This window comes from Chaetodon trifascialis, chromosome 13, assembly GCF_039877785.1.
Source record: "Chaetodon trifascialis isolate fChaTrf1 chromosome 13, fChaTrf1.hap1, whole genome shotgun sequence".
In the NCBI taxonomy this organism is placed as follows: domain Eukaryota; kingdom Metazoa; phylum Chordata; class Actinopteri; order Chaetodontiformes; family Chaetodontidae; genus Chaetodon; species Chaetodon trifascialis.
Genome location: NC_092068.1, coordinates 2528231 through 2553761, shown reverse-complemented (window position 1 = coordinate 2553761; position 25531 = coordinate 2528231). Strand labels below are relative to the sequence as shown.

Below are 25531 nucleotides of genomic sequence, written 5' to 3'. Positions count from 1 at the left end.
CACACACACACACACACTTTAGAGACAGCCAAAACATTTAGTTTACCAATCCCTAGCCAACCCATTTGGTTAGGGGTTGGTAAGATAAATCTGCTCCAGTCTGTGTCATAGTTTTCTAAAGGGGGGTGACACCAATTTAAGAAATCCTATCCGTTCCTACTGAACATAACAGTTTAACTAATATTGATTCTGCGCTTCTTCAATAAATGTACCCATGGACCTCAGTACTATAATGCTTCACAAATAATGTGTGTATGCTGGATATCCACTCCATGTATTTTTAACTGCAAAGATGCAGGTTTAAGTGTCAATGTACCTTTTTTTTTTTAATTAAAGCCTGTGTTTAAAGTATTCAGTGTTTTCCCCAAAAAATGTTTTCTCACCAGACCAAAAGGACAGCATTAAGACCATAAGACAATAAGCCTGTCCAATAAAACAAAGAGCATTGTTTAAGAGCAGGTGACCCATCATGCTGATGGAATCTCTATCCCACATCACATTTAAATCAATAATAGCTAAGATGAATGAACAATTCAGTGCTGAACAATTTATTTGTGATTAAAATCAGCAAATTAAATGTTTCCAGATGATTTTGGATCAGTCACAATAGAAATCAGGGATACTGAGCAGCCAAGACCTAATGTTACATTAAAGAATCAATTTTCCCAAAACATCCAGCACACCAGTGTGTGAGAGCACTAGCTTTGAGGCCAGACAGGTCATGTGTCAGGCTGAGCTTCTTGTTAACCCTGGTAGCTATTTCAGTCTGCTGATAAGCACAAACACATGCAGAGGGTCCTACAACTTGTTCTGGGAAAGTGAGGAGACAGACTGAGTCCCACCTATCATCATTTTAACTGACATTCTAAGTCTCTTTGCTCAAAGTTTCATCATCATGATGACCATCATGAGTTTTATGTCTGTACAGTAAACACCCTCAAAATTCCATGCCATTTCAAAATCATCAGCAGCAGCTACTTATTATTGATTCAAGGTTCTTTTCTTGAATGAGATGCCAATTTCATTTTTTTTTACAAACAGCCACTGTAGTTGTTGTGAATCACACCATATCTCATTTCCAACATATCCATCATCTCATATCATACATCACACTTATATCATTAGAGAAAAAAAATGGTAAAATTTCCAATAAACAAATGAAAAACAAAATGAGAGAAAACACAGCAAATACATATCCATTGCCCAAGTCCACTTTGTTGTATCTCCCATTTAAATATTTGATTGGCTTGCCTTGTATCAGTCATATGCATTAATCTGTTTCATGGCCTGCCAATACCAACCTTCCATCGAACGTCACAGAGCTCCCACATTATATCTCCTGTGATTTCTAGCATTGTAGCAAGTCCATGACCACCCAGAAAATACCTCGTAGCTCAACTATGAAAAACATAGACACAGTTTAGTATGTTAGCATGTTTGTTGATAAGTACAAGGCACAAAGTCCAACTGAGGCTGATGGGGATGTAACTAGTTTTGCAGGTACTTGATCATAACCTAAAGTATTGGTCAATTTAAAAATTATGATGAAATTACCTGATGATGGCACTAAATGAACTGAAAGCGCACCTTCTCTACCACAGTAGGGTTGCTGTGGAAGTCACAGTGGTGGATGAGTATGTAGTATGTCTGATTTCTACACCAGGTGTTTTAGTTGCCTCTCTCTAATTATAGTTACCTTAATGAACGTTTATTTGACATAATCATGATCTTTCTGTAACTGTAATCATACCATGGTTGCCATGAACAGATTAAAAAAAAAACATATACTGTCAGTGAACATAATCCACAGCTTTGCAGAATCATCCAACAGCGACCTTGTATCTGGCAGTGAATACGCTACCTTAACACAACTGTGTGTAAAGCACAGTCTGCTTTACACACAGTTTCAGAACGTAGAACAGAGTTTCAGAACGAAAGTGGTCACTCCTTCAAAACAAGAAACTCTGTCTGAGCCTTTTAAAACCTATAGTTTGGCATCGACTTCCATTCAGTTCATTCACTCCCACACTGAAAAGAAAAGAAAGATGAGAAGGTGTGTGCGGAGGAGTGAATGTGCTGCCAGTCCGTCTTGCTGGACAGCAAGGATCTCTGCTCTGTGGGTCTTCTGGGTTATCAGCCTTTCTCAGATATGAGCGACCTTCTCTGTCACCACCCAGGGATGATAGGCCCGCCGACAGGGTGGAGCAGAGATAAAGCACCCGATTGACAGCCTTGGCTCCCCCCGCTAAACTGTAGTGCTCCTGCCCTGCAAACTTCCATACCCTTCAGGCATCCCAGTACCACCACAGAGCACTCCACTGTGGCTCTAGTACTGCCCAAATACGGACTGGTGACCAAATAGGGCATCAAAGGCATGAGGAAAATTGCACAAAATAAGCCTGTCATATACAGGAAGCAGAAAGGTGCTTCTGATGGATTTAGCATCCACAGTTACACCTCAGTTTCCTGTGGGTCACACCACCATGCAGGGGTCAAAGGAAAGGTCAAGGTTGGGCAGGATACTGAGCATACCATCATTATCATCATCACACTTTTATTTCAATTTCATCAATTTCATTTATATTTAGTTCTATTTAGAAAAATCAAAGTCAAAAAAAATTTAGCAAATGTTAATTCACATCAACAGCAACAGATTTATGTATGTTTTATTTAAAAATTGAGTGTGTGTGTGTGTGTGTGGGGGGGGGGGGGGGGGGGGGGGGGGGGCTATGTGGCTGCAGATTTTCAAAACTCAGTGTTTCAAACCTTGTCACCGCTTCACTTAACTCATTTTAAACACTCTCGGTCCAGTGGAGCAGCAGTTGTTCAGTCTCTCTGTCATCAGCAGGCAGCCCGTCAGCATGCTGCATGTCTGCAGGTTCACCAGGAGTGCCATGCTGAAGCTGCCTGCTAAGTCCTGTCCAGGCCGTCATGATCCTGAATCCCTGCAGCTCCAGTGCTGCAGGTACTGTGCAGTGTCGTGCTCTAGCTCTAACCCCCAGAGCCGCGTATGGTAAAGCCATTAGGGCCAGCGTCCCTTTGAAGAGGGGGTCCGAAAGAAACACAACAGCTCTGAACACTATGCCGCGTCTCCCTCTTCCACCAGCCCATTTTTTCTTCTCTTTGAAAAAATTCCTACAAGACCCCGTATACTCTCTGCTTTTTCAATTTATTTCCCCTCTTGCTCACTGCCTGATTTCTCCCACCCTCTCAGGCTCATTCCACTTAACTCTAACCTGCCTCTTGGTTCTTCTCTCACTTTCTGTCTCAGCACTTTCTATATAAACACTGATAGTGAAACTTTTTCCTTGCAAGTCACACAGATCTGCTGTTTTCTGATTACTGTAGACAGCAAAAGGCTATGCTGAGTCACATTTTTCTTACCTCCCATTTGAAGTATAAAATCACATAACATAACGGAACACTTTAGATTAGACCAGTTTCTCTTGTTCCTGCCGAGGCACTGGAGCAGAAACTGGAACTGGACCAAAGCACTGCTTTTTACCAAGTGCTAAAGGCTGGTGGTACTTCAGGTGAATAGGGTAAAAATGCACTAATTTGTGCAAAACAGATATCTGAACTAAAGAAGTATGGAAAAAAATAGCCCAACAACTCAAAATTGAACAATGCATTGAAAAACAATGTTTCTGCCGGCCATATCCAGCCCTACTCCTGCGTGCGCGTGTGTTTCTGTGTGTGTGCGTGTGTTACGTCTGTCAGAGATGTCACACATGCTGCTCCACTCAGCATCAGGCCCATTTGGTGGTCGTCCTCTCAGGAATGTGAAGACTGCAGTCACGTGATGTAGTCCTGTATGCTCATTAATGTCACTGTCATGACACGCTGTCAATCAGGTCACACTTACACGTGGAAGTAAAGCAAATGATGAGACGTCAGTATCAGTGCTAAAGATGCTGCTGATTGCTTGGTTTTTGTGCTGATTTTCATGCCAAGAAACATCATCATTTATTAAAAAAATCGAATTTGTATTTTTCTCTTCATTTTGTCTTTAATCCATGCAAACACTACCTATGATGACTGTTGACAGTGCAGTCTATGGATTATCCAGAGTAACAGGGACACAGATTCTGAAATGTTGCTTTGTAAGTGCTATTAAAACACAAACTAAATTCCATTTACCTCTTTTGTACCTGGAAGGAGGCAGAAATCTCCAATCCTGGACAAGTAAAACCAAAACTGTTTGCAAAGATGAAACTCAAATACGTACAAAATAAACATTTATTTAAAAATTTAAATTATGCTATCACATAATGAACTCACAGTGCAAGCCATTTGCCACCTGAGACCCAGATAATGCTTTTCATTAGGGACATTTTATGGGAGCAAGATTGATATGTAATTGAAAATATGCAGTTATAACATATCTGAAGGTAAATAAATGTTTGATCAATGTTTTAACCACTTTCAGTGATATGTCCCAAACTACCTACTGAACACACTGAACCAGTGTTTTTATCAGTGTTACATGTGCTTACAGCAGCAGAATTGATGTGCATCTACTGTACTCATCAGGACAAACCACTGTCCCATCTATAATGGACAACTCTGCACCTCACAAGTTATGCTCAGTGCTAAGGTTCAGGAAGTTGTGTATACTTTTCACAGTAGAGTAAAGTGGAGGTCAGGGTGGTGGATGGAGTAAGCAGCACATCTGACTGTCAAGCTGGAAACACAAGTTTATATCCCATCACATTTCAACATTTTATGTTTGTTTTTTAATCACAGCCACAATATTTTCTAAACATTTACAGCACTGTATTTTCTGATTTATTCATGATATTGCAGACAGAAAAAAACAGGCCTTATGCAGGCCTTACTTTGACCCAGCCCAGACTGAGGCCAGCAGTATCAGCTTCTGCTGAAATACTACTATCAACTTTCTCAAGATTGTCTGTCAAATGAAGTGAAAAGGGGGAGAAGCTTTTCATCATATGCACTGGGTGAACAGCTCTCATTGGGATGGAGGGGCAGCCATATTTGGATTATATAAAACATCCACTATTTAGTGTCATGATGAGGAGAATGTCACTTTTCTTGGCACCATGGTAACATGTAGTTGTATTGTTTAAGTTTTCAAAGAACAGAGGGAATCAAACCCTTTTGACCGCTGAGATAAGCAACTGAACGTCTCTTAATATTGCAGGCCAGGGCGTTTGCACGAATATGCACAGAGGACTCCTGACTGTCAGCTGAAACCACTGGACCTCCCTCTCTCTCCTCCTCCTCACTGATCAGATGCTGTGCTCTGTGCAGGATGTTGTTAGTGCTGGTTAGAACTCAAATCAAGGTGTTGGTGAATATGAGTGCACACAGTCGGCTGTATGCTGCCACTAACCTTTACAGGAATTCAAGGAATTCACCACGTGTCAATCCCATAATGCATCTGTCAGTGATGTTACACACACAGGTGTGATGATGCTTGATGACCTCAGATTCCATATTAGGTGTACTCTGTCCTGGACAAGCTGCAATCTGATTGGACCGCAGACAGTGAGGTGTTGAACTGCAGCTGACAAAATTATGTGTAACCCCATTATCAGTGTCCTGCTCATGTTCTTCACATGAGCAGGACACTGTATCGATTCGACTCACAGAGGTGTGTGCTGATCAGAAACAACACATCTCCACCTCTCTCTCTCTCTACAGCACAATACACACACATGCACACAGCTCCTGAAGTGAAATTTAGGAACATTTGGGATTCAAATCAATTGGCTAAACCCCACCTCTCTCTCTCTCTCTCTCTCTCTCTCTCTCTCACACACACACACACACACACACACACACACACACACACACGCCTCACACCATGAGTCCATCAGGGTGAACTGAGCACCTTCCGCCGTAAACCCATGCTGCTCCACTCGCCAACTGTGGGAACAGTTTCCCACACTGGCTTAGACTTGTCTACCTCGCCACCTTGCCCATGCCTGCACGAGTTTGGGTGGTGCGTGTGTTTTTTAGTACTATGTTTGAATATGTGTGTGTATATTAATTGGAAATTGAATACATGGGTGCAGATGCAATGTTAGATTCTTTATTTGTGTGGAAATGGCGTATATGCATTTGTGTATGTGCACATTTAGAAGTTTAGTTTTTTGTGGATTTGAGTCTGTGTGTGACTGTTTATGTTTTTGAGCGTCTGATTATACATGTTCATTTGTTCCCATGCATGTGTCTATGTGATATTCATGTAAGTGTGTGGTTGAGTGCATGTGCCCACAGTCTGGTCACTGCAGCGCTCTCAGACATTCACTCAGCTCAGCTAATTCTGAACAGCGGCAGGTTGCCAGGTATTTTTACTGCCTCACCTCTGTGTGTGTGTGTGTGTGTGTGTGTGTGTGTGTGTGTGTGTGTGTGTGCGTGTGTGTGTGTGTGTGTGTGTGTGGAGGATGTGAAAAGCAGCCCAGCGACTTCCAGAGGACTGAAGTGAAGGCAGAGAACATGGCAAAGCCTGAGGCAGATCCAGAGGCAGCTGTAGTGGGAGGGGTGCAAGACCCCGACTTCCATTCACAAGAGCCACAGTACAACATTTTTGTTCATGTTCAATTGTGCAGCACAATTTCATGGAAATCCACTTTGCTTGTCATGCATTCTGTATGTCCTTCACATGGAAATAAAACACAAAATCCAGATTAAGAGTTCAAGTGAGTGTGTTTTTGGCTTCTAATGAAACAAAGGTTGAATACTCTGGAAACAATGTCTTTGAGATCGTGTTTTTGAAGCATTTAAAAATGAACTGGCCAGCTTTTTAAAATCCTTGAGACATATTAACAGTAAAAAGTCATTCATTACTTCTTACTTGGAGCCATTCAGTATTCATGGCAGTCACATTCTGTCACACCGCGGTGAGGTATTGTCTTGGGTTTTTGTCTCGTCATTTCCTGTTTTATTTTGAAAAGTAACTCTCCTCTCGTTTCAGGTCACTTGCCCTTCCTTATGTCTCCAGTCTGATTGTCTCCCCAATTACCTGATTGTTTCCACCTGGTTCCCTTGCCCTCATGTGTTCAAATAGTCTGCGTTTCCCTTTGTCTTGTGCCAGTGTGTTTCGTCCCTGTATGATCACGCCAGCGTTCCTTGCCACAGCCTCAGGTTTTGATATCGAAGTTCTTGTTTTTCTTCCTCTGATCTAGAGTGATTTTTTGTTGTATATTTAATAGACCAGTTTTAGTTTTCGTAGATTTCCTGACATAGGTCTTTCCTCGTTTTCGAGTGATTTTTAGTTGTAATTTGTATTGTTTTGTTTATCCTGTTTATTCCTCCGTTGGAGTGATTTTCTGTTTCTCCAGCCTGTATAGTTATTCCTCCCTGTGGAGTGACTTTCTGTTATTTGTTGTAGACGTTAGTTCTTTAGATTACCCTCCCTTTTGGAGCGCTTTCTGTTTGGTAATTTTGCATAGTCTGTTTTGGTTTCTGGTTTCTTTGTTAATGTTTCACAGCCGTGTGATTTCCCCTAGGGAAGATCACGCGTCAGATAATTTCATAGCCTCTTGTTTTATCACTCTGCCCAGAGGTTTGTTCAAGACTTCTCTAATAAAGTCAGAACTTGTGAACGAGTCTCTGCATCTGAGTCCTGCTTTGAGCCCAAGCCTGACACATTCTCAGGTGTATGATAACAAACTAAAGTCATGTTCTACCGATGTCTACTTGCTCCTAGCGTGCAGTGGGTGCCTAGTCTCAGAGTACACGACCACACACCCAGACCTCGTGGTATGGGCAGGCCCCTGGAGGCCAGGCCGCCCATCCAGGAAAATAAATCAGCATTATTGTTGTTATTATCATCTATACATTTTGCTGGGGTTATGATTTAATATTATCATTATTGTTGTTATGTAGGTACTTGTTCCAAATGTTGCCACCAAGCTTGCAACCACAGCAGTACAGCCACCACTAAGCTATCTCTCCCCCCATCTCCTCTACCCCCTCCTCCACCTTGACCACAAGCGGGTCGCCATTTTACGCCAGCTGGATACTTTTCTAGTTTAGCTCATTTAATTCAGATTGTTTTTGAGAAGGAGCTGACAACGACACAAGAGAAAGTGGAGAGACAGTTTACTGAGGATATTTCATTCATTTGCCAAACATGGCCTAACCTGAGCCAAGCATGGTAAGTGTAGACTGCGTAAAACATGGACAGAGTCTCCCACAGGTTTCTGAAGAGCCATTGTGAAGCTCAGTGTCTGTGACTCTGGCCATCGCCACCTTGGCAGTGCTTGACTCCACCAAACTCCTGGCTAATCCAAAAATGGGCAAAGATGTGGAGTGTGGGTGGAGCTGAGATGGGCTGAATGAAGCCCATGGTGGCTAGTTCTCACTCAGAGCAGTCATGCCCATAATTATGCATAACTTTAATCGTTAATATTATTTAAATGAGCGAGTCATATAAAAATTTACTCCATATACAGTTGTCATCAAGAAGGAAATTAGCTACAGAGGCCACTACCAGGCAGTAAATATGTTTATTTCTGCCATTAAGTTTGGTATTTTAATATAGGGGTCTATGGGGATTGACTCGCCAGCCTTAAGTAGCCATTGGAGGAACTGTATTTTTTGGTGCTTGTGCTTTGGCATCGTTTTTCAGCCCCACAATTTTCTGCTTGATATAGTAAGTAGGCCACAATGACATTATCCCATTTCATTTTGTGTAGGTTCTTCTCCTGAATTGTCTTCCAGCTTTCAGGTGGTTTAAAATATTGGGTCTTTTTCAGTGCATGTTTGCCAGCATTCAGTAATATATATGTAATATAGTAGAATAAAATGTCCCATGTGCTGCACACTGTCGCAATCTTGTTTGATGTGTAGTGCAGTGTATGGTGTTAATGTAACTGTCAATGTGACTGTTTCAGAGACTTTGTTTTGCATTAATAACTGAATCAGGCCTCTGACTGCGTGTCAGACTGACTGCATGAATTGCAAGGTTTAATAGTGGAGTGAGACCACACGACTTTAGCATACTTGACCATTCTTGGATATAATAGGCTGCCGTGGACCAGGAGCTTTCCTCTGGCACCAAGGACTGCACACACTGCAACCACTTGTGGGGCACTGACAAAGCTTTACAGACAGACAGGCACGTACAGCCCTAAGTTACATCCTCAGGAACACAATGACCATACATGGTTCAGCCATGTCCTGGATTTCACCCAACAAGGTATGCATTGTATGGCACTACGACAGCATTATACACAGCTAAAACAGTGATATGGTCACCTTAAACAGCATTAAACACATCTAACAGCAATATGTCCAACTTTAACAGCATTGCATTCAGTTGGTACTTGCAGTGTTCATTTTTCTCAACAAGATTATGACAAAAATGAGACAATGATATGAGACTTAAACTAAATGAATCTTAAAGCATGAAAAAACGTATTACAAATTTTGTCAACAAAAAAACAAAACAAAACAAAACAAAACCATCATATGAATGAAGACCCTCCACGTTTTTCACATTTCACATTGTGAATCATCATGGCATGGTGGAAAAAGGGCCTTTCTGTATGGAGTTTGCATGTTCTCCCCGTGTTCACCTGGGGTATCCTCCATAAAAAAAAACACTAAAAATATGCAAGAAGAACCACCTGACCGAATGGTGACAAAGAGGAACTGGGTCCCCGCGCACCGCTGTCGGCTGGCAGCCCACTGCTCCTGGTCTGCCACAGAGGAAGGACTATTAGGATGGGTTAAATGCAGAAGAAGCATGGCATGTGCATGTTGTGTTGTGTGATTAATAAAAATAAAAAAGTATTTCACGAACTAATTACAAAGAAAGCCAGACACTCAGCTGGATTCATCGTGAGGTTGTATGCTGTTTGGTCCCATGAAGAAGATTTGCAACAATTGCAGGTGTCTTGTGTGTCTGGAGACGTAAAATTTGCCAGTAGAATAAAGTCATTAGACAAACGTTTCATATTTAAAAACATGTAATGTTGTTAGTCTTCAGAACCCCTTTTGAAGTTATTTTATGTACCGGTTTTAAATTTGGCTCTCTGGTTACATACGGACTGATCACTTTTGATTACACATGCTGTACACTGCCTTACTATCACTGCTACTTACTTTAGGTCAGCACCTCACAGAAATAGCAGAAGATGCTCTGCAAAATCATCTCATGCATATATGGCTTCACTGCCAGACTCAGTGTTGAAGAGATCCAGGCGCCAGAGCAGAGGCAAGCAGAGGTTGCTGCTGAAGCCTCTGCTGGGTTTAAGTGGTCATATGGTATGGGTATTACTAGCACATGTTCCTTGAAGGAGGGTATATTTGGTCAAACCCAGCAGGGCAATCAATCGGCCCGGATTTGAGGCTGGAAATGTCTGTAAGTTCATAGATGCCAGGCTCTCTCTCTCTCTGTCTCTCTGTCTCTCTCACTTTCCCTCCATCCAGATGGATAAACAGTTGAAGGCACACAGGCCCAATGACTGGGCCCTGAGAAAGTGAGGGGACGACTACAGAGTTACTTGAGACTTATAGGCTCAACTCTGTCTATTGTTTGGATGATCACAATTGTTTTTGAAGCAAAGCAGAACAACAGAACAAAATTCACCAGGTGAAGGGAGCTGACAGCAATGTAGTCACATTCACCCAGAAAAGTACACAAAACATTAATTCAGAACTACTATCGTTCATTCAGTTATTCAGAAACTACTTATCAACAGTTCATTAAACACCAGGTTGTTTGTGATCAAGAGAACCGTCCGTTTTGTAGTTTGAAGAAAACATTCATAATGGAAACTTACTGTCTGCCTTTAATACATGTTGAGTATAAGTGACATGTTTCTTTTCACAATATGCTAACCAAATTCAGTGCTATGAAGTTTTTAAATTGGACCAGCTTCAAATGTTCAAAAGCGGAATGTTCATTACTATCGTGAGCGTGACACCATGAGCTGTGTGCAAGAACAATAACAAAATTCATGAGAACCTGGTCAAAAAAGACTAATTGCAATTTGATATCGTTGTGGATCCATGCAGATCATTCCCTGTAAACGTCTATTGTCTCTTGATCATCTATCCATCCAGTTTATTCAACATATCATTTTGTTCAGTTCATTACAAAGCACCATCATGGACAGTTCAGACCTGCTAACTCCTCATCAACAGAGCAGTGATGTCTCTCCCAGAATGGACAGAGATGTAAGAGATGTCGTGAGCACAGACTACTAGACCATCATACTGTAGACCATAGAGCTGAGTCACATGATCTCTCCACCATTGAAACAGGGCAGGCTACATGAACACACCAGCAAAGCTCACGCACCATTCACACAGACAGGGTGGAAGAAAGAAACACACAAAGGGACAGAGTCTAGGACAACATGCACACAAGGGACAGAGACAGACAAGAGGAGAGGCTGAATCTCCTAGAGGACAGGATCCAGAACTGAAACATCTGACACCAACACAGATCCCAGGATGGCCAATGGTCCAGCACAGAGAAGGCTGAATGAAGAGAGAGGACAATCAAAAAGGGCTTATTCTAAGAGAACAAAAAACACAGTGATTCTTATTTTCAGGTGATTACACAGGGATGAAAACTATGAATATTATGTTCCTTTTCTGCCAATTGATGTCCCTAAAACCTACACACTGGGCGTTTAATAGATCAAGACCAAGACCAACCTACAGATAAAGATAGTAGGTACAAGGCAGGAGGTAATCAAAAAACCTCAGTGAAATATAGGATTTTCAGGAAGAAATATGGCCTCCTTATAAATCATGTGGGATGTGGGTGTGGGTGTGGGTGTGAGCGTGGGTTAATATGGCCACTTCTGAAGCTCACTGTATGGATTACTGCTGCAGTCAAGGTTTGGTCACCTCTCTACAAACATAGAAACACCTGTCCTGGAGGAAGAAGTTTGCTTGAGCTGTAGTTTGAATGCTGAACTAGCCGTGCAAACGATGTAAGCTCTTCTGTTTTTTGCTCCTGCTTCTTGAGGTGCTGCTCTTTAACTAAGTTACAGTAAAGTTACATTGTCCCAACTTTAGCTGTTGCCAAGTAACAACAGCATTTGCTTTTCATAATTATTTTCTATAGAGTGCAAGTCATACACTTTTTGAGGCTTAGCCAGCACTGAATCATGCATGTCAAATCCTTTTGTTCTGTAATTAAAATCATTAAAATCATTACTCATTATTGTTGTCTAGAGATGTGGCTACTCTTCAGGTAAACAACGGTGTGACATGTCCAGTGGGTGTTACAGGCATCAAGTGGCACACATCAAATGTCACGATGCCATCACTGCATGTTGTACTAAAAGGATGGAGTTTCATTGCCAGCCATTCTGAATTAAAGCCAAAAAAGAAAAAGTGGCAAAAAGAAGCTCATTGCTGAGTAGTGATCCTGCTTCACCTGGTTAAGAACCAAAACAAAAGGAATCATGCACTTCAGCATGACGAAGTTGAACTGAAGCACTCAGTTTATGTCAACAGAGTGGATATATTATCGCAGCAATACAAGGTAAGGATGCCTCCAAGAACAGACTGTCTGAAAGTCTGTGCTTTGTGCATTGAGACTACAAAGACACAAAAAGATGTGATGCAGCACACAGTCATGCACAGGGTGTGACAACAGACTCTTCATCTCGCCCTTCAGAGTGGCCACTGACAACAGGTAGTTTATTTGAATCTTACTGAGGCCTTGAAACAAAAGTCCACCTCTGCTTAGATGAAGGAGATGAGGGGAAGCAAGGGAAAGAGAAGTGATGGAGGGAGAAGGTAGAGCAGAGGGAGGAGGGGAGGTGGCAGATGGCTGTACATAGAATACAGAGCAGGAATGATGGAGGGAGAGTGAGGTGTAACCAAGGTAGTGAATTCAAGAGAGGGAAGTTAGAGGGGAGGAAAGGAGAATGATATCTAAAGGAAGGACAGCAATGTGTAACTTCAGTGTGAACACATTTCATCAGAACTACCGCATTCTGCTGAGGAAATAGTTTGAATGAAAGCAGTTTTCACTGTGTCCTCGTGGTTCATCCAGAGTGAAAGAAACAGGGATCCTGAATATTGAAATGTTGTTTTTCAATCCTGTGAGCACCACAAACTAAATTCCACTCACTTACTGTGGTGGAGGCTGAAATCTCTAAGTATGTCATGTTTAGATGCGTGCTTTTCCACCTTCTGAGCAGCTAGCAGTTTTATTTAATTTCACGACAGTAAGAAAGTCAATTTGCAGAGATTAAACTTCCATCACAGTCAACATTATGTGTCCTTTTATCGCTATCAGTTGCGTTATTATGCAGTACTGCAATGCAGACATTTGAAATCATTCTCACTTCAAACTGCAATACCACGCCATCATCATGCAACTTTGAAAACAGTAACGTTGTGAATCATAGATGGCCTGTCTCAAGATAGTTTCAAGGTGCTACAAGGTGATTTTTATACTATACATAAAATGAATGGAAATCAATGGCTGTGAAAATGAATAGTTGGTTAACATGTGCAAAACATTGATAGCTTACAGGTATTTAGGATTACTTAAAATGTGAAGTCCCATGATGGTCCAAATGCTTTAGGAGATGTTGATGCCTATCAGGAATATAATTGTGGAGGAAACAAAAATTATTGTCAGGTTTGTTTGTTTTTTTGTTGCAGAAATATTGTCAGAAATATGATTTTATTTTGTGTTTTCATAGTAAAAATGGGATTTTATTTTGTATTTTCATTGTAAAAATATGTTTTTCATAACCCAATACTGGTGGAGCTCTGGTCATGAGTGGAGGAACAGAGAGAGGGGAGTGGGAGCAGAGGGGGAAGGGTGTTTGCCCCCTGCAGGGCTGCTGATGGATGCAGGGCTCCTGGGGTTAAGGGGAGGGCAGCCAGGCCCTGAGCCAGGGTACAGAGTGGCAGCTACCTGCCGCTCATCACACACACACACACACACACACACACACACACACACACACACACACACACACACACGCATGCGCGCGCGCACACACACACACACACACACACACACACACACACACACACACACACACACACACACGCACACACACACACACACACTCCCATAGCTTTGATTGCAGTTTATAGTATAACACTCTTATACACATTGCCTTACTCACATTGACCCACTTCATATCTCACACGTATCATCACGCCCACACACACACTAATACTAATGCTAATGTTAGGAAGGGAAGGAAACAGGGAAGCAAATCATCTGGAAGCATGAAGCCTGTCAGAGGAGCAAGTAACAGATGAAGTGACTCCAGCATGTGATACAGACAAAGCAGAACTCCATTCACAGCTCCACACTGTCTTTAATGCCATCATATTACACCATCAAGGACTCTGGGGGCAACTGACTGTGGCTGCACCTAGCATCTCCTCTGGAGCGCCCACTGGTGGGTCAACAGTGTATGACAGACTGACAGTGAAACCATCCTCTGTGATGGAGAGGCTGTGGGTAGTTTGAGGCGGAAGTTTGGATGTGGTGAGGCTGATATGTTTTCTCATGAGATACTGAAGCCAATATAAACATTAAGTCAAAATTCAAGTCAACCTAAAGAAACTCTTTCATAAAAAACTACCCACCAATTTTTGGCTCCCCCACCTTCCAGGCCCAGTAGCAGCTGTGACTCTGTGGAATGACTCTTTTTACACTACAAACAAAGCTGAGTGATGTTCTCAGTAGATCTCAAGCCGTCCCAGCTAATTTAGCGACACCTTAAATGATGTTTATTAATCAGACTGTGCTGAGTTTCTGTGTCCTTGTTGTGGCCGATACTGAGCAGACTAATTAATGGTCAAATCAATCAATAAAATCTAACTGATGTAAAGGTTGTGTTGAATGGCTATTCTACAATAAAAGGGGATGGATTGCAGATAATTAATGTGGCACATCTCTTGAGTAAAAAACTAAATGGGCCTCTTTAATGTCAGTGACCATGCTGTGAGGTGTGAATGTCCCATAGGCCTTCTTACCCATAGGCCTACTGCTGTCTGCTTCTCTTCTTGACTTGATGATTCACTCCGTCATCTTCAGCAGCTTTGCTTTCCAGAAGTTTGTGTATTAGTTTGGATCACTCCACAAATAAATCTTTATATGCCTGTTTGTCCCGACAGTTGGGTTAAATCTGAAAGAGAGAAGAAGCTGCTCTCTTTATCAAATGACGGGGCGGTTAAAAACGCTAATCGCCTGTAATCCTTTTAATGTGTCTCACACTTGGCTCTGTTAATACACAACGCTGAGTAGCTCCAGCTTCAGCTTCCCAAAACTGGAAGAACAGAGTATTAAAGGACATGAGAGCAGAGGAGGGATGAGCAAGAGGGTCTGCGGGTCATGAGGTTACAGCTGACCATTCATCACAAACAGCTGATGTACTCAGAAGTGTGTCAGCATGAAGAGAGGCGGTCATTTTTTATTTTTATTTTTTCATTTTCGTGCTTTTCTCAGACTTGTGGCGGCAGTGCGCGGGGCAGTCCAGGCTCCTCCTCGCCTCTTCCCCCCCTCCCCTGCCAAGTGTCGACCGCTCCTCAGGTAGAGATGTTTTAAATGGGGAGGGGGGAGCTGTGGCTGTCCGCTTTTGTTCTGCGGAAAAAGGGGGCTTGTTCTTAGCATATCAGCCTGCCATTTTAACCGGGGGTGTGTGAGCGCCGAACCAGAGGCTTGACACGGGAGTGGTGTGGGATGGGAGCAGAGAGAGGAGAGAAGGAGCGTCCTGCCTACAGTCCTGCCACAGCCGAGCGGTGCAGCAGCATCGAGCCATAGCGAGAGCACTGAGGAGCCCGAGCCAGCCCAGTCCTCTTTACAGCGGGATCACACACACCTGAAGGAGTAGCCCACCACAGGGATTACAAACTAGGCCGAACAGTTTGACAGCACGGACGAACTTGTTTGTAAAAATAGAGCAAAACTCTGCAGCGCCTTTCGCAAAACTTCAACGCACAGCTCCGCTTCTGCAAGTGCACTTAGACTTTGCGCAGCCTTCTGACAGACGTCTTCATTTTCATGAGAAACGATCAATCACTGTTCTTCGGCTATTTCAGCGGAGCAGGAGCTTGCCTGTGATGGACAGTGATTTGATGAAGAATGTGTCCGCTGTGCGTGCATGAGCCTCTCTGTCAACACCTCTGACCTTTTTGTGGATATTTGATTTCTATCGAGATCAGCTGGACTTTGCAGCTTTGAAAGGAACGTGGTCAGAATTAACTGGAAGAGCTTTCACCTCCATCCAACATGCGACCCATCCCATCCAGACTCAGCTATCTGTGAGTGCTTTTCCTCCGCCACTTCCACTCTTTACGCACCGTTAATGCTCCTTCACGCAGCTCCGAAGTGACTTAATGCATGTTGTTTTTCTTCTTTGCAGGTTTCTACACTTATTTGCATTTTGCTACTATGCTCAGGTATGTCACCGCTTTTATTTCTGTCATATAAATGTTTTTGAATGTGTCTTTTTTATTTTGGGGGCTAGAGTAAGGATTAGCTTCAAAAATCTCTTAAACATATGGCAGTCTAAGCTTGTGATGTACGGTGCAGTAACAGAGGAGGAAAGGTGAGGGATCATCATAACATTATGTGATACAACAATATCGGATGGCTCCCATGGTGCGACGGGCAGCAGGGCGCGCGGCCTGCTGGCAGGTTGCTGATGAACATACCGGCCCTGGCACATGACGCGCGGGCACAGACGGGGCATCGGGGCAGAGGGAAATGCTTGCAAGTCTTATAAAAAATGTCGTGGGGCACAAAAGAACCAGGGCCAATGTTTCCGTCAGCAGCAGTCATTCCATCACAGCGGAGTACGGCGGATAGACAGATCGAAGTAAAAGAGACAAAAAAAAATCAGACTGAATATAGCTGAAGTATGTTCTGTTTCCCAAAAAGAAGAATGAGAAGCCGAACATTTATCCGGCTCATACAGTGTTTTTGCTGTGCGCTGTGGCGCACATTCTCCTGTACGCACAACCTGTAATCACACCGCGCGTCTTTTTTGGAAGCTGATAATTTGATTTGGCAGTGGCTCTCCTGGAAATTGTTACACTTGTCATTAGGAAAAAAGAAACGACAACAAGCTGTTGTTGCTTGAGGATAGCTTTTCCCTCGGTGTTTAAGTGCTTAAATCATTTCCTACAGTAACTAGAAGACACACGATTGGCTCAGTACTCCTGTCCTGATTTTTGTCTCCCTCTTGGACCGTTTAATGTCGGTAAAAATGAATAAAAATATAGATAAATAAATAGTAATTACTATTATAATAAATGTACACATACTGATGATTGTGATGATATCTAATTTCTGACAGGTAACCAATCAGTCCCCGCCTAATTTCACGCAGCATGTAAGCGAGCAGAGCAAAGTGACGGACCGCGTGAGCCGCAGGTTGATCCGGATATACCAGCTGTACAGCCGGACCAGCGGCAAGCATGTGCAGGTCCTGCCCAACAAGAAGATCAACGCCATGGCTGACGATGGAGATGTGCACGGTAAGAGAAGCCCCGCAACTGCACAAGGACACGAACTCCTTGTTAATAGCTGAAAAAATAATCCCTGAGATCCCTTAAATGTTAGCGGAAAGTGGGTCAATGTAATTCGATTTTTTCCAAGTTTTCAGATAATTTTTAGTTTTTTTGTCCTTGAAATTTTGCACCAATCCAAAGAACAATTTGGATTTATTTCTCGTTAATTTTCCAGAAGTAAAATCTTCCACTTTGTGCACACTAACTCTCTCCCTGGGCCAACAAGTACTTCATTATTTCTTTTTTATATCCAAAAATGTATCCATCCTATTTTATCATTTTTACAATGTAACTCCCATTTTTATTTCTAAATTTCTTTTTTACTTTGTCATAAAAATTATTCCTGGCATTTATTTCCCCCTGAACAAGGCTGAAGGCCACTGTTCTAATGTCATTAAAGACAGGCGCTGTAGCATTTAAAGAGCAAAAAATATCAAAAACTAATTCACCTCAAAAGTCATATATTTAATTGTATTGTTTATATTTCTTCCATAAAGACATGTACACCAGTATGTAAATCCAGTATAATGAGAGATGGTATTTCCAATGCAAATCAGTATATTTGCAGAATTTATCGAATAAAGTCCCATTTAGTCAGTCAGTCAGTCAGTCAGTCAGAGATTTGTCTATTTCTGTCTTGCTTCAAGATGCTGAAATGTCCAGACAAAAGTCAAAACCCCTATCAGCAGCATGTTATTGAAGCATTTACCCCTTAACCAAGCAGATGAATGATGAAGGTGGCCAACCTTTGCACCATTTGTGATCCCAGTCTATGCTGTTGGAGGGGAAGAGGCTTAGAGCACAGAGAAACTGTCCAGTGGATTGTAGTTGATGCTTGAGGTGATCCTCCAGAGATCCTGCAGGTCTGGAAGAGCCATTGGAAGAGTCATCTTACTTCTACCTCCCGAACATTTCCTGCATAGCGCCTTCTCCCCCCTCCACCCCACCTTCAACCCCTCTCTGCCCAGCCTCAGAACCACTCATTGAGCTCTGCAGCTAGTCTGGGCTACAGTTTTTGTTGCATTTAAAGTAAACTGAATTCCATAAAGAACACACTCATTCTCTTAACAAGGCAACTGATAATGGTGTGTTTGCTGCTGCTGCTGTCTGGACAGGGAGCTCAGTTGTTTAAGGATGTAATTGTGTGCATGTGTGTGGCCTCAAAACAAGTGTGCAAGCTATTCAGGTCACCTGAAGTCGGTTTCTCTGAAATGAGAGAGAGGGGACTATGAAAGTGTTAAAGGGGAAATGTGTGTGTGTGTGTGTGTGTGTGTGTGTGTGTGTGTGTGTGTGTGTGTGTGTGTGTGTGTGTGTGTGTGTGTGTGTGTCTGACTCTGCCCCTTACTCAGCTCAGCTGTAGCTGCTGGTTGTGACCACATCTATAACTTTCCGACATGTCGCGGTTAGCCATTGGTGGGTTGGAAAGGCCTGACCATCCTCAGTGACCCCAGTAACCCGGCGCCCGATGCCATGGAACCAGTTTTATGAGACATTGTGGATTTAAATGGAATTTATAAAAGGTCATCTGCTATCGGCATTAAATTTTCTGGATCAATATCAATGAGAATGTCAAATCTCTGCAGTGCAAACTCATCACGTGCGGCAGACTGAAAATGACCTGAAGATAAATACTGTCATTCTGCAGAAGTTAAATAACAATGAAATTCAATGTCTTGTTATTTTATGTTGTTGAAAAGCAATGTAAAATTGTACAAAACTCCATAAAGTGATGCTCTGTCAACTGTCTGTATTTCCCTTCTTTCAGTATGTCTCAGGGTATAGAGATAAATGTGGAGCTTTGTGTGTGAGGTCAATGCAGATTTATCTGAAAAAGGAATTCTTGATGGGACGGCCAGGATCACCTCTTTAGCTTTCAAAGAATCAAGAGACACGTGGTTTTATCATTTTGCAAGAATTTCAGCTTGCATAAATCCACAGGAATGGTCCCACAGGTTTTAGTGTGTGTGTGTGTGTGTGTGTGTGTGTGTGTGTGTGTGTGTGTGTGTGTGTGTGTGTGTGTGTGTGTGCGTGCGTGCGTGTGTGTGTGTGTGGTTGTCAGGAGTGAGAGTATGCATGCTTGGAAACACAGCATTTCTGCATATGTTGTTAATGCTCCTATGTCCACTGCCCTGATGTGCACTGTTAAGTCATTCATTAGGGACAGACACTAAAAAGACACATCTTGCTAAAATTACATGAGCCTTTTGCCAAGCATCATGCTCTCAGCTGTAGTTGCTAACAAAACTCTTTTTGTTTGATTTCTTTAGCCAAACTCGTTGTGGAAACAGATACGTTTGGGAGCCGAGTGCGCATCAAGGGAGCCGAGACGGGTTTCTACATCTGCATGAACAAGAGGGGGAAGCTCATTGGCAAGGTGAGGAGAAAAGCTGACCTCAACCAGCGGAGCAGAGGCAACCTTACTGTAGCTCAGGTCAAAATGTCAACTTTTGGAGCAGCACAGCTAGAGGAGTTAGAAGAGGATTTAGTGTGTGTCTCATGGACTTCTGTGTTGAAAAGGATGACCTCATATCATATTGTTGAGCAGAAGTTGAATTGTTGTGGCAAAGTGTTGAGTGCAGAGAAATCAAAATGATCCATTAGTCTTTGATGTGTCAAAAGCAAAAGAATAAGAAGTCATAGAAGCTCTAAAGTATAATGAAAAGTAATCTAGAATGATATGCAGCTAAATCTAAGATTTTTCTGTTGAGGAGAGGTCAAGTCACAGTAAACAGAGGAAATTAATATAATTTTGTAGCTGAGATTATTTATGACCACATAAATGAGGTGATGGATCACTGCACAGCAGATAAATACATTATTCCTCAGCTAAAATATTGTTCCAAAAATAACCCAAGGTGCATCAACTTTCATGAGCTAATGGTATTTTTCAAATACGGTTTTAAACATTCTATTTTTCTTATCTCAACAAATCCCTTTACAAGTCAAAACCTGATTAAATTGAATTGAACTGATCCTCCCAACAAGTATTATTAAATGTAGCCTGAAGTCTGATGCAGCTCTTTCCTCTTGCCAAATGTGTATTTGTCCATAGCTGAAAATAGTGCACAACAAATGCACTATTTCCTCCTGTCTGAGGAACATTTGTTAAAACTATAGCGGCCAGCTGTTTTCGGAAATTCCTGAGCCTTTTTTAATAACTAAACTACATATATGCAGGCTTGGGGTTTCGTGGGATTAGTTGACTATAAAGAAATTAAATTTAAATTCCAACCTGCAGACCATATCTACAATTCAACTGGCAGCTTCCTTTAGACGACAGAAGTCGCCTTTTAAGCTTTGCACTAATTTAACCTTTGAGATATATGTGTGTGCGTGTGTGTTTGTTGCTGTCATGACCAGCAAGATAATGTAAGACGTTTTCCTCCATGCATATTCAGAGTGTTTAGGCTCAGGTGTTGAGGCTAATGGGCACTAATAGTCATATGATAGCCTTACATGAATTCAGTATCTGTATTTGTACAATATAAGGTTCCAGGTTAGGGTTTAGTCATGCTGCTGTTGCTGTTACGTGCATGTGTAGGTGTGCGTTTCAGGCTGAGGCTATCTCGCTGCCCCTCTCTGACTGTGACGACTAATAAACAGAGCTGCCAGCCTCTCTGCAGCCCCCCACACACACTCCCCTCCACCCACCCAGCACCCTGCCTCGTACACCATCTGCCCCTAGCTACCGGCCCAGTCACAGCCGGCCTCGGCCCCACTGTGTGTGTGTTTGTGTGCGTGTATGTGTGCATGCATGCATGTGTGTGTGTGTGTGTGTGTGTGTGTGTGTGTGTGTGTGTGTGTGTGTGTGTGTGTGTGTGTGTGTGTGTGTGTGCTGAAGAGAATGAGAGTGTGTTTTTGGGTGTATGTATGTGCACATGGGTGTATCATGACTATTTTTAACACACAGTTTTGTCCAAAAAAGGTGGGAGCTTGTTACTGTAGGCTAGCACTGTGTGTCCAAGTCCAGTTAATACTGTCAGCTGACCTTACTGTACGTTTTGTCACTGATGCAAGTTGTATAATGTTTTTACTCAATATCAACTTGAGGTCACACTTCACCCACCTTTGCATTTACTGTCTTATCCCTAAGCTGCATTGTTGCCTGAAGTCAACAACCTGATCTACTGGGGCCTCAACTGAACACAGCAGATAACTGATGAGACATATTTAAGGATGTATTGATTGGTATTCAATTCAGGCAAAACAGAAGTGAAAGTGACACTTGGGGGCTGATTAAGGCTTTATGGCTGGAGGATCTGTCCTGCAGCCACTGACACCACAATAGCTGCTGGATGTTTTCTGAAGGGGGAGAAGAGTCATCGCTTACTGTCATCCCCCTCTCTCTGATCTGTAATGACTGTAGCATATGCTGCATGTATGAGGGGAGGGCTGAGTGTGTGTGAGTGTGTGCACATGCAGGGGGCAGGCTGCACAGGGAAACCTTTATACATCTGATATTTCCCATCTGTAAATCCTCATCGAGGATCTTCTCTAAACATTCCCACAAACTGTTTTTGTGTGTGTGTTTCTGCAGAAAAACGGACAAGGCCGTGACTGTATCTTTACTGAGATCGTTCTGGAGAACAACTACACAGCGCTAAGGAACGCCCGCTACGAGAGCTGGTACATGGCCTTCACCCGCCGCGGGCGGCCACGGAAAGGCTCGCAAACACGCCAGCACCAGCGCGAGGTCCATTTCATGAAGAGGCTGCCGAAGGGGCAGCAGCCCTCCCACCCGAGCCACCACCACCCTTTTGACTTCATCCACTACCCCTTCAGTCAAAGGACTAAACGTACACGATATTCGTCAGAGCGCTGAGGAGGGGGAGGAAGAAAAGACGGAGAGAAAGAAGAGAAACTGACAGACTGACTGAATTACCAGCAGCCAACACACTCCTCTACTCTCCAAAAAAACCTCTAGAGACATTTTTATACTGAGTGTTACTATATCTTAATGTGTAGTTTGATTTCTATTTTTCTCAAAGTAAAAAAAAAAACAACTGTTAATAGACAAAAAACATGAGAAATCTATTTTTGTACTCCAGACTTAGTACTGACCTGTGTAAAAAAGACAAGACAAAAGGAAAATTGTGTTTTTAGATGCACATTACTCACTGTCTGACTTATCGGGGACATCTTAGTAGAGTGCATTGTGGTGTTTTTGTTTTTTGTTTCATTTTGACCAGTGGAGTCATTTTTTTGGACTCTAGCCTGCTGCTCAAGGAGACTTGAAGGGCCTTGATTGACCGCACTGCCAGTTAACGTTGCATTCAGAGACATAAACCAGGGTTCAGTAAATGTTGCGTAAGTATGCAGTGTTTAACCTTTTTGCTAGATGCTGAGTAATGTCTGAGACCATTCTATATCTTTCTCAAACAGTTCAAATAAACAGAGCTTTAATGGCATCTGATGGAACAATGTGGCAGCTACATTTGATAATCACAGGTTTCCTGTTCTGACTGTAATGTTGATTTGTACAAAATGCATTGAAGTGTGAGGAACCCCCTTGACACGCCCACGACCCCTCACCCTCTTGTGTTGTTGTTGCCCCCTGAATGTCTGTTTTTATACATATATAAATATATTTTTATTTGAGGATGTGTAAAATAATTTTAAGGATGGAATATTTATTTAAAATGTGTAAATGTACATTAAAAGACAGATATTAAACTCTTGTTTGATACGTTCTTGTTTTGGACCTATCTGTGAAAAACCCCGACACACACAAATTTGCTGACCAGCCTTATTCTCCATACATACGTACTGTATGTAAATCCATTTTAGCTTAGTGTTACTTTGATAGCACTACAAGAGCCTGTAAGATGTATAAAATAAAAACAATACATTTGTGCACAGAAATTACTTATTTTGCTTATTGTTTGTACCAGCTTAATATGAAATAAATGACAATGGACAGTCTCATCTAAATACGATGTTTGCATTTAATAAAACATGTTTAAAGCTATGTTCTGTTAATTTCTGTGCACAAATGATTAATTCAAAGACACTACTGACTAATTATCTGTATACATCTGTGCACACTAATTATTAAATAGAGAGATTTATTCATTTGTGTGCACATATTTTTCTTTCTGCCTGCCAGGCTCCTTACCCATGCTCCAATTGCTTTGTGTGTTTTTATACCTGTTTTTATTATACAAAAGTTTGTCTTGACACAGAGGCAAGGAAAAAGTTAGGAAAAACTAAAAATCATTGTGAAATTAATTTCAATTACTGTACCATTTCTTGATAATTTCTTGACAAACAACATCTGTCCACCCAGTACTTATGCATACAGGGTCTCCAGCTATAAAGCAAGTTGCCAGATATTCTCCTGAGAACCAAGGAAAAAAAGTATCTTTCAAGTTAATTTTTGTGTGTGTGTGTGTGTGTGTGTGTGTGTGTGTGTGTGTGTGTGTGTGTGTGTGTGTGTGTGTGTGTGTGTGTGTGTGTGTGTGTGTGATATCCTGCTTCTTTTGAGCTAAAACAATAACTCACAATTCAGAATTTTGTAAAAAAATATTTTTAGTTTAGATTTTACAGCATGTCCACTGTAGTGATCTAACAGAATGATTTTACCATAACACAACAAAATCAAAATAGGCTGACAAGAAAACATGAATGTCAATCCATTTTGTAAATGAAACTGAACATTTGGCCCGTACCTTTTGTTGAACTTCTGAACAAAATTGACATTATTAAACATTCATAATATTGCTATTATTTTTCCTGACAAAAAGTTTAACTGAACTCTGACTCCAATTTTATGATTCCTGACATGTTCATAAACAAGAAAATATATGATTACCATAGTTAAAAAAACAAACAAACAAAAAAAAACAATATCTTAACAATATTTGACGTATCTTTTCTCTTATGGCATTTGCATTTTGCTGCAGTCTCTACTTTGTCTCAGCATGAAAAGAAAGTTCTCCTCGTCCCACCCAAACACATGAGATATCACTGGAAAGGCCAGGATGTCCTCTACTGAGCACAGCAGGACTTAAAGGGTAGCTCAAATGAGTCAAAAGATATAGACCAAAACCAAATGTCCATTACAGAGGACACAAATGACTAGGTGGGTCTCAGGAGGATATGGCTGCCGAGTACAGGTTTTTGTCCACAGGCAATGGTACCTATAATCAATCAAATGTCTGACAGTTGAAGGTATCAGTACAGATATTGTGATGCGTTGAGGTACGAGATGCTGGCAGCAACACAAAGAAGGACTGTTGTGTTTTTGGTGTTGTGCAATGCGCAGGGCAGTTAAATAAATGCAGCTGAGTTTTCAGCACTTTCCGAGTTGCTCTTCTTAGTTTGATGTCACACAGACATTACATGGTGTCAGAAAAGTCCAGGTCTGCTCACTCACTTATGCCATGGGCAGCGAAAATGAAAACATATTCAGCTCCTTGACATTTTAAGAGGAGGAACAAACGAAAGACTGCAACATAGTTAGTGAGTAATGTAGACAATACAGAAATGTGAAGTAACCAATGGGAGACAGCAGGGCTGTCAGAGAGAAGAAAAAAATGGTTCTTTGTTACCTGTAGTAATGTTGCCAGACACAATGTTAATTGCATAAGAGAAAATGCAAAGTGTCGTGTAGAAAATGCAGAGACATTCAAGGAGCCCTCCAGAATAATGCTTATTGGATTTTGTGTGGGGCTGCACGGTGGCGCAGCAGGTAGTGCGCGTGCCTCACAGGTTCGATTCCCGGGTCGGGCCTTTCTGTGTGAAGTTTGCATGTTCTTCCCGTGCATGCGTGGGTTCTCTCCGGGTACTCCGGCTTCCTCCCACAGACCAAAAACATGCTCATTAGGTTGATTGGTGACTCTAAATTGCCCCTAGGTGTGAGTGTGAGTGTGAATGGTTGTGTGTTTGTGCCCTGCGATCGGCTGGCGACCGGTCCAGGGTGTACCCCGCCTCTCGCCCATTGACAGCCGAGATAGTCTCCGGCCCCCCCGCGATCCCAAAAGGGATAAGCGGCATAGAAAATGGATGGATGGATGGATTTTGTGTGATAAGTGTTGTGAGG

General features: G+C 42.1%; 1 protein-coding gene across 1 annotated transcript; it reads left to right on the top strand.

Annotated features, from left to right (window-relative positions):
- The first annotated feature begins 15241 nt into the window (after positions 1-15241).
- fgf8a (fibroblast growth factor 8a) lies at positions 15242-23563 on the top strand. Its single transcript, XM_070978271.1, has 5 exons — positions 15242-16239; positions 16341-16377; positions 17277-17457; positions 19758-19864; positions 22028-23563. Exons 1-5 carry the CDS (start codon positions 16208-16210, stop codon positions 22310-22312), a joined length of 642 nt encoding a protein of 213 aa, XP_070834372.1. The 5' UTR covers positions 15242-16207; the 3' UTR covers positions 22313-23563.
- The last annotated feature ends 1968 nt before the right edge of the window (positions 23564-25531 follow it).